This window comes from Fukomys damarensis, unplaced genomic scaffold, assembly GCF_012274545.1.
Source record: "Fukomys damarensis isolate Sample0158 unplaced genomic scaffold, DMR_v1.0_HiC HiC_scaffold_35, whole genome shotgun sequence".
NCBI classification, from domain to species: domain Eukaryota; kingdom Metazoa; phylum Chordata; class Mammalia; order Rodentia; family Bathyergidae; genus Fukomys; species Fukomys damarensis.
The window spans coordinates 37,743,577-37,759,893 of NW_022900947.1; the positions used below are offsets into that span (position 1 = coordinate 37,743,577).

The 16,317-nt window shown below is 39.8% G+C and overlaps 1 protein-coding gene across 3 annotated transcripts in view; it reads right to left on the reverse strand.

Annotated features, from left to right (window-relative positions):
- The window catches only part of Tec (tec protein tyrosine kinase), a 111,470-nt gene that overhangs the window by 14,461 nt on the left and 80,692 nt on the right, over positions 1–16,317 (reverse strand). For 2 of the 3 annotated variants that reach the window (XM_010640204.2, XM_010640205.3), the window contains exons 4-9: positions 15,283–15,364; positions 14,472–14,603; positions 11,725–11,765; positions 9,874–10,049; positions 6,830–6,895; positions 1,200–1,254 (exon numbers count right to left, since the gene is read on the reverse strand). In XM_010640204.2, coding sequence (XP_010638506.1) covers positions 1,200–1,254; positions 6,830–6,895; positions 9,874–10,049; positions 11,725–11,765; positions 14,472–14,603; positions 15,283–15,364 — 552 coding nt within the window. The remainder of the gene's footprint in view (positions 1–1,199; positions 1,255–6,829; positions 6,896–9,873; positions 10,050–11,724; positions 11,766–14,471; positions 14,604–15,282; positions 15,365–16,317) is intronic. The other variant, XM_010640206.2, reaches the window with a different exon arrangement.

Below are 16,317 nucleotides of genomic sequence, written 5' to 3' on the forward strand. Positions count from 1 at the left end.
ACTGAATCAGCAAAGTCACCTATACTTGCTTTTGCAGCATAAACTATAGAAACAATCAACAAACCTTGACTGTTGGTAACAAACTGAGGGAAAATGGGACAGCATGAGTTGGAAGAGCTGGAACTACCACTACTAAACAGGATAACTAGATCATAAATTGAGCGAACTGTAGAGGTCATCTTCTAATCCAACCCTACCTTACAGATGCAAAAAGTAGATTAGGAAAGTCACAGCTAGACTCAGGTCTTATTTAACTAGGTGCAGTTTCCTGTGTGCTATACTTTATCTTTTCCCTTTATTTCTCTTTAAAGTATATCAACTTAGCACATTTTTTCCTAAGGGCAATAAAATATGTTATCAAAATTTCATTTATAAATAAGATGACATAATACAACATAAATTATTCTAAAACAAGTAACTTTGAGCAAAAGAAAAGCACACTTAAGTACTAAAATCAAGACAGCAACTGATAAATCAGCAAGAAAGAAAAAAAGAAAATGTTGCTCATGTGTAACTATTACCTACTGTTATGGGTTTCATTGTGTCACCCCCCAAAAAAGTCTAGAGTCCTAAGCCACAGTATTTCAGAACGTGACCTTATCTGGAGAGTAGAGATAGAGGTTTTTGTGGGTGCTGTGTGTGCGTGTGTGTGTGTGTGTTTGTGACAGGGTCTAGTTAAGTTGCCCAGGTTAGCCTAGAACTCTTGATCCTCCTGACTCAGCCTCTGCGGTAGCTAGAACTAGAATACAGGCACCTGCCACCAGCCAACTAGAAACAGGGTCCTTACAGAGGCTGTCAAGGGTAGACTCAAATTCGGTATGACCGGCGCCCTTGTGAAACAGTGTGTGTTCACAGAGCTGCCATTTGCCAGCTATAGGGGAGGCCTACAGTACAGTCTTCCCTCCCAGCTCTCAGAAGGAACCGACTCTCCTGCCTACCCCTTGACTTTGAGCTTCTACCCTCCCTAATTGTGAGCCAAGAAAGTTCTGTTGTCAAAGCCCCTCAGTCTGTGGCTCTTTGTTACTGAAGCCTGGTAAACTAAAAACACCAGTGTTTTCTTTTAAATGACATTGGAAAAAATTCTTTATATCATAGTCTTTTTTTAGGCTTTAGAAACAAATATGTGAGACCACTGATTAGACAGTCATTTTAATTAATCTGTGCTGAAATCAAACCCACAAAATAAGCACAACACTTACTTCAATTCTGAGGAGTTGTTCTGCCTTGCTTCTATTTGTATTTCTGCAATACCATCTAGAAAATAATATATATACATATACTTAAGCCCACATATTTTAAGTTATTTTTTATCCTGTGTAGGACTAATAAGTTCATCAATATCAAAAAAGTAAATTAGAACAATGAAAGACACCACTCATAATCTCAAAAGACAATAGCAATATTTTAATGTATGCATTCCAGGCCTTTTTCTACCCATATTTTTATAAAAATAACATATGTATATCCACATTCTTACTATTTCATTAAAGTAGGATCAAACTCTACTTGATACATCATAACATGAATTTTTCACGACAGACATTTTTGTAAATCAATATAGTTTTATGTATATTGGTATGGATGTGCCATAATTCATGTAAGCTATTCTTCATTATTAAACATAAAAATCATTTCGTATGTTTCATTATTGTAATTATAGCAAGAATAGATGTTTTCTACTGATTCAAACATGCAGGAAATATCAATTTACAGTGTCCTGATTTCAAAGTAAGTCAGATGTCATCTGAAGACCCTATGGTGGCTCTCCACTGAGTTTCATGAAACTTGAGTTTCAAGTATTTAAGAAAAAAGAAGTGAACTTTAAGAACTGGCTGCCTAAGTCTTCCAGACTTGCTCCTTTCCACATGCCCGATCCCTCATGGTCACCCAAGGAGCCACTCCATCCCTCCCACCAGTTCCTGCTCCTGCCCACACCACGCTCTAAGATCGTACAGGTCCATGTTCTCCATTAACCACTGGAAACCTTTCTCCTGATGCTGCCATCTCCCACCTCATCCTCATCCTCTAGGCTTCCCTCAATATAATCCCTTCATGTGACTGTACGAAAATGGGCCAGAAGGCTCTTGCTTTCAATATCAAATGTACTTGCTTAGATGCTTTTATCAACTTTTTTTTTTTTTTTTTTTTTTTGGTACCAGGGATCCAACTCGAGACCTAGCGCTTGCAAGGCAGGCTTAGATGCTTTTAAGCATATCCTGGGATTTCAAATGTCATGAAACCAGCTGGAAGCCTTTGGGCATTTGAATTTTCCACCGCTGATTTACCTTACACAAGAACCAGCACCTGCTTCTGACCCAACAAACACCCTGGACAAGTGAACACAAAGACTTCCCTGATGGAAGGAGGCAAAAGTACAAAGGACAAAATACAAAATCTCATTCTGTCTAGAGTCCTTTATGTAGCAACCAAACATATATTACAAGTTACAATATTTCATTTTGTATCTGAGGTCATGAACTAAACCTCAAAATTTCCAATGCCTCATTGCTATGAACTCTATGAAATGAGATAAAGTTCAACAAAACTCAGTATTGATTATCCATTTCTGAATGCAACTGAGAAATAGAATGCATTAGGAGAATGAAATGAATTCTGGCCCTAAACCTTTTCCACTGATACAAGGAACACTTGCAGGTGTCAAAAAGTCATAAAAATAGCTAAGCAAAGAGAACTAGAACTTTATGCATTCTAAACTAGTAGGATGTGATATGAGAAAATTTCTATTCACTAGCAACAGAAGATCCAGTCCCACATCTTCACAGGGAGAGTAAGAAATGGAGGATTAGACTCAGGTTCAGCTGCTGGAAATCAGGAAAGCTAATCCGTGGCTCTCACAGTGAAACTAGACATAAAAGACTCAAAGAAGGAGATCCCTTCCTCACCTACTATTTTTCATCTCCTGGGGAAGAATAAAGAACATAAGGGGGAAAAAAGAATTCACTGCACAGAGAGCAGACACTGAAATCCTGGGTCAAGAGGTTATATTTACAGCATTTTTAGATTCCGGAAAAGGATGTTTACATCCTTGGAATATGCTATAGTTTGGATCTGGAATATTCTCAAAAGGACTATATGTTAAAGGTGTGGTCCCCAGGTGGCACCGCTGGGAGGACGTGAAACCTTTCATGGTAGGTGGGTCTTTGTGTCATAAAGCTGTGCCCTCAGAGGGGCCTGTGGGACTCTGGCCACTTCCTGTTCCTGACTTTGCTTTCTGGTCATGATGAAAGCAGTTTTTCACTCCCACACAACTCCCCCATAATGTGCTGCGTGTCACATCCACAAAACAATGAGGCCAATAGGTCATGGACTGGAACCCCCAGAACAATGAGTCAAAATAAGTCTTCTAAAGTTAATTATATTAGCTATTTTTTTGCAGTTGTATGAAGCTGACTAACACATGATATAGACTCAGACTTCAGGAGTATGTTGCAGGTAGGTGAGAGTAAAAAGGAATGAACAAATAAATTGATGGGTATTTCTCAATGGCTCTTTATGGCTTCTCCCATGATACCTATCCCCATTACAGTTTGGATCTGGAATGTTCCCCTGTGGCTCACATGTAGAAGGTTTTGTTCCGAGCTGGTGCTGCTATTGGGAAATGGTGAAAATTTTAAGAGGTGGGGCCTAGTGGGGAGGAAGGAGATCACTGGGGCATGTCCCTGAAGGGTACAGGGACAGAGCCCCTTCCTCTCTCTGCTTCCTGGTTACCACAAGCTGAGCAGCTCTGCCTCACCACGCCCTCCTCGCCATGGTGCTCTACCTCATCACAGGCCAGAAACAATGGAGACATCCAACCATGGATTGAAGCCTCTGAAACTGTAAGCCAAAATAAATCCTTCCTTCCAGAAAGTGATTTTCTCCGGTATTTTGTCATAGCAACAGACAACTGACTGACACATCTAGGCAAGGAGAAAAAGGCCTGAATTCATCCTGTCAGAAAGTGTCATGCACACAGTGGACTGTGAAGAAGCCTGTGTGACGTGAGCGGACAGAGATGGCAGACACATACTGCCCTCACAATCCTGACACAGAGACATCTTGTCAGAGGTAACACCTTTGCTGAAGGAGCTCCACCTCTGAAAATCATGGCCAGAAATGGTAGACAACTTGTCGATCCTCAGACACCAAAACCTTAATATCAGTTCTCTGAACTGACTGGTCAACTGGACCTGCCAGAGGATCGGGACTTCACAGCAGTATCTGGGAAAAGGGAAAGAGGAGATCTGGTAACATTCAGGCCTCCCCAGAAAAGTCAAAGCTTGGCCGGGTTTATTGGAAAAGATAAATTTTCTTCATGAAAAGAAGACAAGTAGACATGAAGGAAAAAGATAAAATGACCAACCAACCAGCTATAAACCTTTGCTTGTTCTTCAATTGTGGCCCCGTCTCCTATACCAGCCATTCAAAGCCTTTAGCCTTCTATACTTTCTTCCTTTAACATCTTTCCCTCTTGCTCATCCTAATGAACACACTTTCCTTTCTGGCAGCAGTTGCTCTGATCTTCTCAGCAACTGTTCCATGGGTGTGGAGGTCAGTCCTAGGTTACTAAGAGCCTTGGCAGCCATGGGTCGGGCAGTCCTAGACCCAGCCAGGGATACACTATGGTCTGGGATTCCCCATCGACCGACTCCAGCAAACAGCAGAATGATGGATCCATCAGCTGGCAGAAGGCTTGTTTCCTAGCCATGGGCATATGACAGAGGTATTAGGATGGGCTAGGGCCAAAATAAAACAAAGCAAAACATAACGTAACATGTAACAGGAAGAGAGCAGAAGAGAGGAACTCTGTCTGCCCACAATGAGGACAGCTTTCCCCGGTCACCTGGCTAGGCCTGGCACACGCACAGAGGGGATGCCCACACAGAGACCACATGCAGCAGATGCAGAGGCACACAGAGGAGGAAAATCCCTTAGAAGGGATTACATTTCCAAATGAAGATAGAACCAAAATGCTCGTGGTCATGAATCATAAACTCTGGCACTGAAAATCCTGATTTGAAATCTCGTGAGTCCTAAGAGGAGTTCTCCTAATTGGACAAGGGCTGTCTGGTTTTCAAGCACCCTGCTCCCCAGTTATCAGTTAGTTCTCTGTCCTATCCCTTCGAATCAGTTCAAGTTTTCACCTTTTAGGATCTTCCTGTTTCTCAGGGTTTTAGTTTATTCTCCTAAAATGTAATTAAGAGCAGAAACTTTTATTTTTATTGAGATAGTCATGCCTCAATGACAAGGATACCTTCAACTGCACTGTCAGGCAATTTCATCCCTGGGAGACCATCACAGAGTGTATCAGACACAGTTTGATGATGCACACCTCGGCTGTGTGGTACAGACACCGACCCCTCATCCTGCGCTACGGGCTTGCACAACGTGTTACTGTGCTGAACACTGTAGGCAACTGTAACAGAATTGTATTTATATATGTATCTGAAATACATTTACACCTAAAAAGGTACAGAAAATACTAGGCAACAGGAGTTTTTCAGCTAGCTCACAGTTTTATAGGACCACTATCAAATACAGAGTCTCTTTGGGGCCAAAATATCTTAAGCAGTGCACGATTGTATATTGTTTATGCTGCTGCCTACTTCTAAAACCACTTTAAGGGATCACATCACTGAGTATTTAGTCCTTTTCTAGATATTAAAGTGCACTAATGTCATCAAAATTACATGGACCCAGACTTCTTGTTTTTTTGCTTTGCCTTTAAGGTAGTACATGACACATAATTAATGCGCTACCTCACAATGACCACAGAAAAGTGTTTGGTACATATGAGCCTCGCATTAAAGCCTGGCCAGCCAGGCAGTGCCAGTGGACATGGAAATATACACCTTCTCTGGAAAGCAGTGGGACAGCATGCAGCAGGAGTCTTAATAAGTCACGCAGGCAGCCTCTCACCAGGAGGCAGATTTTAAGCAAGAAGAGGTTAGCCTAGTTATTTTAACATAGAAAAGATACCAAACATAAGCTAATGCCTCACAAATAAGGAAGATATATCAATTATTGCGCACCCACATGCTGGGTACCTGTTTATATCCCTGAGGTCTAGCATAGCACTGGACACGTGCTAAGAGTGCAGTAAATATTTAATGAATTTGTGACTGAATGAAATACAATGCAGCTATGAAAACAATTTCAAAGAATGGTTGATGGCAAGAAATACTTAGTCATACCATTACATCAGAAAAGTGATATAAAACAGTATACAATATGGTTTTATCTTTTAAAAAGAATAAAAAGATTGAAAGGGAATATACTAATGCTGACAAGTCAACTCTAACTTATGAGTATTTCTTTTTCTTATTAACTTTTTTTTAAGTTTCAAGGTTTTAAAACAATAATCTATATTATTATTTTATGGAAAAAGAAAATAACAACACATTTTTAAAGACCTCTCTGGGAAATGTTATTCCCATATTCCTAAAGAAAAATGATCTGTACAACTACACTGTGATTTATTTAAAACTAGTTCAGGGCCGGGGATTTAGCTCAGTGGTTCCGGTGCCTGCCTCAGAAGCGAAAGGGCCCAAGTTCTAGCCCTGGTACCAAAATAAATGAATAAGTAAATAAAAATAAATCAGTTCAGTTGTGAATGCTGGCAGACCTCCCCTCAAGTGCCTTCAGGAAAAATGTGTCCTAGGGACTAACTCTTAGTTTTTACCATGCCAAACAACTAAATTAAGGATACACTGGTATCACCTTCTAAAGATAATGAAGAATGTCCATTAATCTTCAAAAAGCCTTATGTAATTAGGAAAATGAAAATATACTCCTATTTCCCACACTCAAAAAGTAAACATTTACTTACTCATATTGATCTAAGTTGTTCGATTTCTTTCCTGTCACATAATTACTTGGGATATAGCCTTCAGTCCTAGGAATAATTTAAAAAAATGCTTTAGGTAAACAGAAATTGCTCTGCGAGGTTAAGAAAAGAAAGACTACTGATTTTTTGGAATAATTAAAACATACTCGGGGCCAGGGATTTAGCTCAATGGTTCCGCTGCCTGCCTCACAAGTTCGATCAATCCCCGAGTTCGACCCCCAGTACCAAAAAAAATTAAAAAATAAAAATAAAATAAAACATACTGCCTGCAGCTTGTAAGGCAAACTGGCTGTCACCCAATAATTCAATATACTTACATCATTTGATCTTTTATAAAGTACTTCCGCATTCATCTCCCAAAAGTGGACACTATTGTACCCATTTTCTGGTGAGGAAACCAAGCCTTGGAAGCATTAAAGTAACTCTCCAGCAACCAGCCAAGCATTTGAACTCTGAGTTGTCACAATTCTTAAGGTGTTTTAAAGAAACCACTGCTTCACTAAAGCGAGCGCTGTATAAAAATGCCCACCAATTACCCTGCAGAACAAAAGGTGGCCCCTGATCTCTGTGTTAGTGCCATGGGGCTTGGGGCACTTTGTTAAAAGGAAAATTCCTTAGCATGGGCAAGGCTTTGGATTCAATGCCCAGTTTTGCAAAAAGGAAAAAAAAAAAAAGCAAATTCTTGAATCATACCACAAGAGATCCATATTTTAAAAACCTATACAGGGCCAAGGAATATTTAATTTTATCCCAGATGACTCTTAATGCGTATGACAGTTTAAGAAACACTGTTTTGCTAGGAGCCAAAATGTTCAGTATAGAAAACAGATACATTGGTGAAATTTTAAAAAGCAAGTAAAACTTTGTGATCTCAAATATCTGAATTTGAACTATCAGGAAAAACTCATCACGCGTGTGTACACACAGACACACACACGTATATAGCCCTTCTGCACTGAGAAAAGCCTAAAAGCAATGACAATCCAGCAGTAATTAGAAACCAAAAAAAAGAAACCAAGCATCTCAATGATTGTCCCTAAGCACCACTTCTGACTAAAAGGAGCCAGCATTCCTTGGGAAAATGTCAAATTGCAGGTTTGGCCAGAAAAAATACAAGATGAGTTTGAGCTATTTTACTGAGCCAGAAAGCAATAAAGTTAAGAAAGCATAGTGGTGTTCTCAAACAACAGCAGCTTCTGCTGGTCCAAGAAGGGGCAATTCCAGCAGAAAGCATGAGGACTGCAACGGATGGACCTCATCCCATAACACTGCAAATATCGGTAGTCATGATTCCGAAATCTGGTAAAAATTAAGGATCAAAAAAATTCTGTCTACCTCTTACTACACGAACTAAATGAACTGATTGATGACGCAGCTCTTCAGAGAATACATGTGGTGGAATAACAAAATTAGAAAATCATCATTTCGTAATTCCTAAGGAAACAATGGATCTAAGCAACAATCAGTAAAGGATGTCAAAGTCATCAGGAGAAACACGGATGAAAATGACAGAGGACTAAGGCTGACAACTGGACTGTGGAGCAGTGCAGTATTGCTAATAACAGGACAGCCAGAGATCACCTTCTAAAGTGATAGAGCCACTAGATCCAGTCACGTTTTCAGAAGACACAAGACATAGAGTTATGTTAAATGGCACCAGAAGGAAACAATAAGCTTAATTTAGATTGTGGTTCGTTTTATGGGGTAAATGAGTTGGTGTCATTAATAAATCAAAAATGAGAAAAGGGCAAGGTATGGTGGTGTACACCTGTCATCCCAGCACTTGAGAGGCAGGAGGATCTCTGACAGTTCATGGCCACCCTGGGCTAGATAGTGAATTCAAGTCCAGTCTGAACTACAAAGCAAGACCCTCTCTCAAAAAACCAGAAAAGGATGGGCCAGGGATTTACCTCAGTGGTGCCATGCCTGCCTTGCAAGGTCCTGAGTTAGATCCCAGTACCAAAAATACAAAAAGAGAGAGAGACAGAGAGAAAGATGGCAATAATTATATAATAAAAGAAATATAAGTAATATGTCAGCCAAAATACGATGTGTGGGTTCTTTAATCCTTTTTTGAATAAAGCAACTGTAAAAAATGCATATTAGAGATAATCAAGGGAAATGAATTTAATAATAACTAGTACCATCCTTAGACCTGGGCCACATGGGGCCCTGGCCTGACCCAACCTTTGATGAAGAACTCTGCTAAAGCCCGTATTTCCTCAGTCGTATTCTAGAGTATCATCTGAGTAGTTAGGATCCCAGCATTTCCGGCCCATTTCCAGGGCCCACATGGGCCTTTCCTCTGGATCCACTGCACTGGCCAGCCACACGCAATGTCTTCCACCAAGGCCCAAGGAGGCAATGTTGCAGCATGGCTGCTGCAAGCCATGTGGACAAAGCTTGAGTAAACAAGCTGGAAGAGACCATGGTGCACAGAAGGGGGCACAGGAGAGATGCAGCCGGGGCAGGAGGCAACAGGAGAGCAGTGCTGGGGGCCCAGCTTTCTGATGTGGAGATCTAATCTCCAACCTTACATTCCTTGTCTTCATGAAACTGTATTTGTAAAATTGGAGGAAAAATGACATTTTGTTTACCAGTTTGTCAACTGATTTATTAACATCTAAATATTTAAATATATATATGATATATAGACGATCATTAGCACCTTCCTCTAGGCCTAAAAATGTTAAGGAAAAGTGTATAGATGATATTTGCATAAATTTTTGCTAAGAATGATCATGACATAACAGGGCTTTTTAAGTCTTAAATTGTTAGAATTAGAAATGAAGTAACACTCTAGGAGAAAATGCGTGGAATGACTTGTACCTAATGTCCTCCCAAAACCTCAATTTGTATGTATCGAATGACCACTAAGAATACAGTGTGACACTGCTGAGTAGTAACACGTGCTTTACCTTACAGCCAACTGAACTAATCTCATTATGTTTCCCATATAAATCACACACATGTCACTCAGCACCTACCTCCCACCCCACTGCACGGCACACAGACGGGATACTTACCCATTCTTATCCCTCGCTCTCCACCAATGAACATCATTCTTTTCCAGAATGATATACTCCTGGCCTCTCTCTAATCTGAGATCGTGTGCTTCTGTGGCTTGGAAGTCATACATGGCTATGACTATTTCTTCACTATTATCCTCTTCTTCAGGAGGAACTGGTGGGGGAGGCCTTCGCTGAGCAAAAAAGATGACATTTGAAAGTTTAGTCTTATATTCAAAACGTATCAATGAAAACACTGAATGGTTCACACACAGAATAAGGCAGAAACTTCAAGTCTAAGTCACCTAATACAATTTGGTGAAACAAGGATCTGATAATGTTGCTGTCACTGAACTTCTCTTGATTTTCGGAATATAGACAATGGAGCCAGGTGTGTTGGTGCACACCTGTAATCCCAGCACTCAGGAGGCCGAGGCAGGAGGATTGTCACAAGATTAAGGCCAGTCTGGGCCATGTAATGAGTTCAAGTCCAGTCTGAACTACACCATGAGACCCTGTCTCAAAGGAGGTGGAGGAGAACTAGCTTTAAATTTATGTTCAGGGTAAGGGACAGATTTCTGGGGAGATGCAAGGGTAACAGGTGAGTAGATACCAGGAGGACTAAAGGTAGTCAAAGTACTGAAATGGCCTGTAATTCAGACACAGTGCACCAGAGAATTTTAGCAGGTCACCTCCTACTCAAAGGAATTTGTACTTCTTTATGCCTACAAAGTGCAAGGCACTTGCTTAAAATCTACCACATTTTTTCTCATTTATTCTTAATATTGCTCCCATGAAGTAAAGTATCATAATTCGCATGTTATAAGTGAGACAATAATGGTTTAAGTAACACATCAAAAGTGGCTCATGTCAAATTCATATCAACTCAGTAACTGAGTCCAAAGTACTTTTATTTTCTACCATACCCCATTCCTCGAAGGCATGCCATTAAATCACTTAAAAACATTCCTTTGTCATACTGTGGTCTTCAGACTGAAATATTGCTTTAGAGTCTCACACCTCTTTTACAACTCTAAATTAAGCTACAGGCAAAATGTCAGGTGATAATAGATCCCACAGTAAAGTGGGAGAAGGCTTAGTAGTAGAGGATTTGCCTGAAATGCACAAAACCCCAGGTTTGAGCCCTAGCACTGAAAAAAAAAAAAAAAAAAACAGGACTCACAACGATAAAATGTGATACAATTGATATTATCCAACATCAGAGCAACTCAAATAAGCCATAGTGAATTTACTGCTAAGATGGTCCCAGGGAAAAGTAGCATCATCTGCTATAATATAATAATAATATAATATAATATATAATCTCACTAAGTCACTAAGGGTGTTCTGTATCTGAACTGTGACATGCTGCTTTGATATTGTACTAGTTTTGTAAATTAGGAAAAGCTAAGTAAAGGACACACAGAATATCTCTGCCTATTTCTTTCAAATGCTTGTGAGTCTGTAGTAATCTTAAAACAAGAAGGTTAATTTTAAGAAATGAAGGGGAAAATAAGAACCAAGACTGATTATGTAAAGGTACAAATTTCCAACAATGAATGTCATTATATTACATACATTAAATGTACCGATAAAATTAATAAAAGTTAAAAAAAAGAAATGAAGGGAAACATCAGTAAGTAACTACTATTTAGAAAAATCATGTTTAAGGGGGAAGAATACATATTATGAACCTGAGCTCTGGAGTCAGACTGCCGTCCTGGCTGTGATACTGTGAACTTGGGCAAATTCCTTAACTTCCCTATAAAAGATAAACTGTAAACCTTTGTGAAATGTAAAGACTAAGGATGAAAAACACAACTTAAAAAAACTTAAAAACACAACTTCCACAACAGAGAGACCACATACCTTCTTTGTTTCTGGTGCCGGGGGTAGTGCCTTTTTTATACCTGAAAATGCCAACAACAAAAGCAGGTCACAATGCTACCGGCCGATGGTAAGGAAAAGTGAGAATGAACACACAAACCACGGCCCACTCTGCCAGATCTGGGTGCACAGTGCTAGCGTCCTTGCGTCCTCACCACTGCATAAGCCAGGTTCTCAACAATGCTCACTGAACCAAAAACTTAGCTGAGCCCCCCACCCAGCCACTTTCTGTGACTCCCAGTCAATCTCAGTATGAAAACAGTAACTGAAAAATTCCAGAAGTAAACAATTAATAGTTTTAAAGTGCACTGTTCTGAGGGACAAGACAAATCTTGCACTGGTGGGACTGGTGTCTCAAGGATGTCAATCATCCCTTTGTCCCACAGTGCATAACCCCCTCACTCCATTAGTCTCTCCCAGTTACCAGATTGCCTAGTGGTACTGTAGTATGCTCGTGTCCAATGCACAAGAATAGCAATGCCAGAAACTCAGACAGCCCAAAGAGAAGCCAGAATGCTTCCTTTAAGTAAAAGAAAGTTTCGTGAAAGTTCTCAACTTAATAAGAAAAAAATTGTATGCTCAGGTTCCTAAGATCTACAATACTGTAAAATACACAAAGTGAGATCAAAACATATGATGAATTTTTCAGTTAAAAAGAATTTGTTATAGTAGAAGATACATCATCATTGATCCCCTCAAAATACTCCTCTCACTTCAAACACACTTATCCCATCATTCCTACCACTTTTTGAAGCAGTTCTGGGGTCCTTTCATGAGTGTCTGTAGTTGTACTGTAGTGGCTGCCTCAATGTCCAGAATTGATTCAACATGTTTACCTTTCATAGTCATTTTGTCTTTTAAGAAAAGCCAGGGCCGAGGATTTAGCTCAGCGGTTCGGTGGCCTGCCTTGCAAGCTCAAGGACCCGAGTTCAATCCCCAGTACCAGAAAAAAAAAGGAAAAGGAAAGAAAAGCCAGAAGTTGCACCATGCCAGATTAAGGTGGATGAAGACACAGTGTGATGCTATCTATATATGACAGAAATTGCCAGACTTTTTTTATTTTGCCATAAATATTTTGAATTGGGTCAAGACATTGAGGCAGCAATAAAGAGACACTCACAAAAGGAAAAAAAAAAAAAAGACTTCCAGAACTGCTTCTGAAAGTGGCAAAAACAATGAGATAAACAAGTCTGGGGGGGGTATTCTGAGAGAGATTAATGGTAATGTGCCTTTTATTGTAAGAAAGTTTTTTACATTTAAACATTCACCATATTTTATCATGTCTCCATAACTTTTATTAAATATATTATGATAATTGTTTCCTTTGATTATTAGTTATTATTGTTAATCTCTTACTGTGCCTAACTTACAAATTAAACTTTATCACAGGTATGTATAGAAAAAGAATATATCACATACAGGATTCAGTGCTGTGATTTCAAGCTTTCACAGGGGATACTGGAAGGTCTCCTCTGTGGATAAGGGATGACTTCTGTAATGGCAACACTGACAAATTAATAAGCTCTGGAAGTCTGACCCTTCCTACAGTTTATAGTAAAGCGTTCTGGCTGGTATGTGACAACCCAGCTAAGTGGACATGGCATGAAGTTTTAATCAAAGGGCTCTGTGTCTAAATGGGACGTGCCATTTTTAGATCTGGTCCCTAAAAATACTTCCTGTGGGCATCATTGACTCTATTCTCCCCTTTCTGCTTCTAGGAAGAAAAAGACTGGAGCTAGAGCAGTCCCAAGAGCCACTGCAGAACTGGTCCACCAGTCCTGGACCAGCCACCTACCTTGGGATTATGACATGAGACTGAAACACATTTCTAGCTTAAGTTGCTATACGTTTCAGGTCTCTTTCTACAGTGGGTTAGACTATACCTGACACCAAACTTCAAAAAATTGAAAAAAATCAGGAAACAATAACAACCTTGGAAACACGGACCTTTCTCTTTACTGTGTTAACGTCAAGACATTCCAAGAAAAACAAGGTGGAAGGACTTACAGAATCAGGGCTGGCCTCCTGCGCAAGGAGGTGTGTTCCAGCCAAGCAGCCACTCTGCTCATACCAGATGGTGACTGGTTCAGACTAACACAGCATTTTGCATAGTGCCAGCAAGAAAAGAGAAGTACAGGAAACTCCACCACCCTACAGGAGTTTGAGCCTCGGTGTAATTTTAACTAATTACTAACGTCCTCTCATTTCCAGAACGTTTAAGGGTCTCATGCATCAAAATGAACCCCAGACACTTTTAGTCATCTGGATATTTACGACACTTTATCATTACGACACTTTACTGCTCTGACAGATGGTGAAGACAACCAAATCCATACCACTCAGCCCCATTAAAATGAAAACAATTCTACTGAGACTGCACATGCACTGCTACATAGGATTTCCAGCTACAAACCAGGAAGACTTTATTTGTGGACAAACACATGTGTCGAAGGAGAAGTTGCTGATAGTTCCAAATTAGGCTCATGCTTTTAATAGATTCACTTTCAACAGGCTTCCCTGGAAAGCAGCCCCCAAAGAGACCTTTGGATTCCATGAAAGGGCCCCAGTGTTAACTAAACACAATTATCCTTATAAAGTATGCCTATTCTGTATTTATACGTTTATGGAAAGTATGCTATGCTTCACTCAAAATCATGCCACTTTCTCGCCATACAAATAATACGATCATTCTGAACACAATACGATTAGAAAATACAATAAATACTTACTGCCACTCTCAAAAAGATTGTATTTTTCACATCCAGGTGCTAGTTTTTCAGTTTGTCTGCAACACTGATAACTTCCATCTGCCCAGAATTTAGGATGATATTTAATCATAATATTGTTGTTGTTCTTTATTTCTGTAATTCACAAGCACACTGATGATTAGCGAAGAAAAGAGGAAAACAAAAAGACAAACTACAGCATGTTTGGTAGGTAACACTGTCAACCATTACTTCTTCCTTGGATACCATATTTTTTCATGAGAATAACCTCAAAAGGTCAAATGACAACATCCGGAAAAGCCATATGGTTTTCTTTCATCTTTATTAGTTTTTATTTTTTTGTGAGCCACCTTGACAGCTGAAGTGACCGCTGCCACATCACAGTGAATAAGGGCAAAAGTCAGCTCCCTAATTTCGTTCAACAGGAAAGGCAAGGAGGAGTCCGCAGATCCAGCTACCCATTCAAACACTTCGTGTGCACGCCAACCCCAAGGCTAATTCAGGGGCAGTTTCTTAGAAAATCCTGCTATCACAAGTCCTGTGATCATAGAAGGTGCTTTGCCACTTCCAAATTCATCAAATGGAAGCATGTTTTTCTTGCAAACTATATACGCCTGGAAAGAAGCAGATTTTAAAAAGGGAAGCTAGCTTCAGTGTGTTGTGTCTCCATAACTGACAGTCCTTGGAGAAACATTTATTTAGATTTAGAGATTAGAAATGCAAGGGATACATAGGCTATAATTCTGTTTCAGCGGTGATGGCATCATATTCCTAAAATTCTGTGCAGATTGCTATTTCGGTACATGAATTTTACCTTCTTTTAATTTCTTCACCCAGAGGTCTCTGCTTTGTGCACTAGGTGCGAAAATGTAAAGTGTGTTAGCATCATGAATGACCTAAAATAAAACAAAAGATGAAATCAGTGACAAATATTTGGACACAGCATTTCTCCCTGGCACGGAGCCCTTGGTACACGAGCACAAATAATGAATTTTTCCAACGACTGAATAAAAGTCAGTTACTTTAGATGCAAATAACCTAGACTACCTTCCTACAATAGTACATCTGTCTCTTTGTTTCTATATCAAGCAGGATACACATTTGCAAAAGACTTTTTATAGAAGAAAAAAGAAGTGAAGATATTTCTTTAATCTCTGTATTTCTTTCCATCTAATTAACAAGTTCCTTAGACAAAGTTGGTATAACAGGGGTTATTCTACTCCAGTATTTGTGCAAACTATTTTAGACAAGGGCCGGGGATTTAGCTCAGTGCTTCTGACGCCTGCTTCGCAAGTGCAAGGACCCATGTCCAATCCCCAGTACCAGAAAAAAATATATATATTTTTTTTTTCAGACAAATGGACTACTCCACTCTTTCAAGATCACTCCCACCTTCCCTTTGCCACTGTCAATAATTGCAGAAGCTTAATTTTATTAAGCACTGACTGTCCTAACTCTGAGCATTGTGTTTTATACTAATTAATTCTATTAATCCTCCCATTGAGGTATTAGTATTTCCATTTCACAGATAAGGAAATGAAGGCCCACCGCCAGTCCTCCACTGCTGCATGACTTCAGGCAGCACCCTTCACGTAGCAGGCACTGCAAATGGTGTCCCCTAATGTTGTACCACCTACCTGCCTATTGTCATTTAGCCAGTAATGCAGAATGCCAGGATTCAAACTCCAGGACCCATTTAACAATAGGGCTACCCCTGTTGGGAAATTAGACTCATTTCTATATTTTTAACATTAATAATAAAATAAGCCTGAGGAACTAACGTGGGAATTTTGTCATCGGGTGGTCACTTTACCTCTGGTGGTCAGTCACAAAGCAGACACACTGCCTA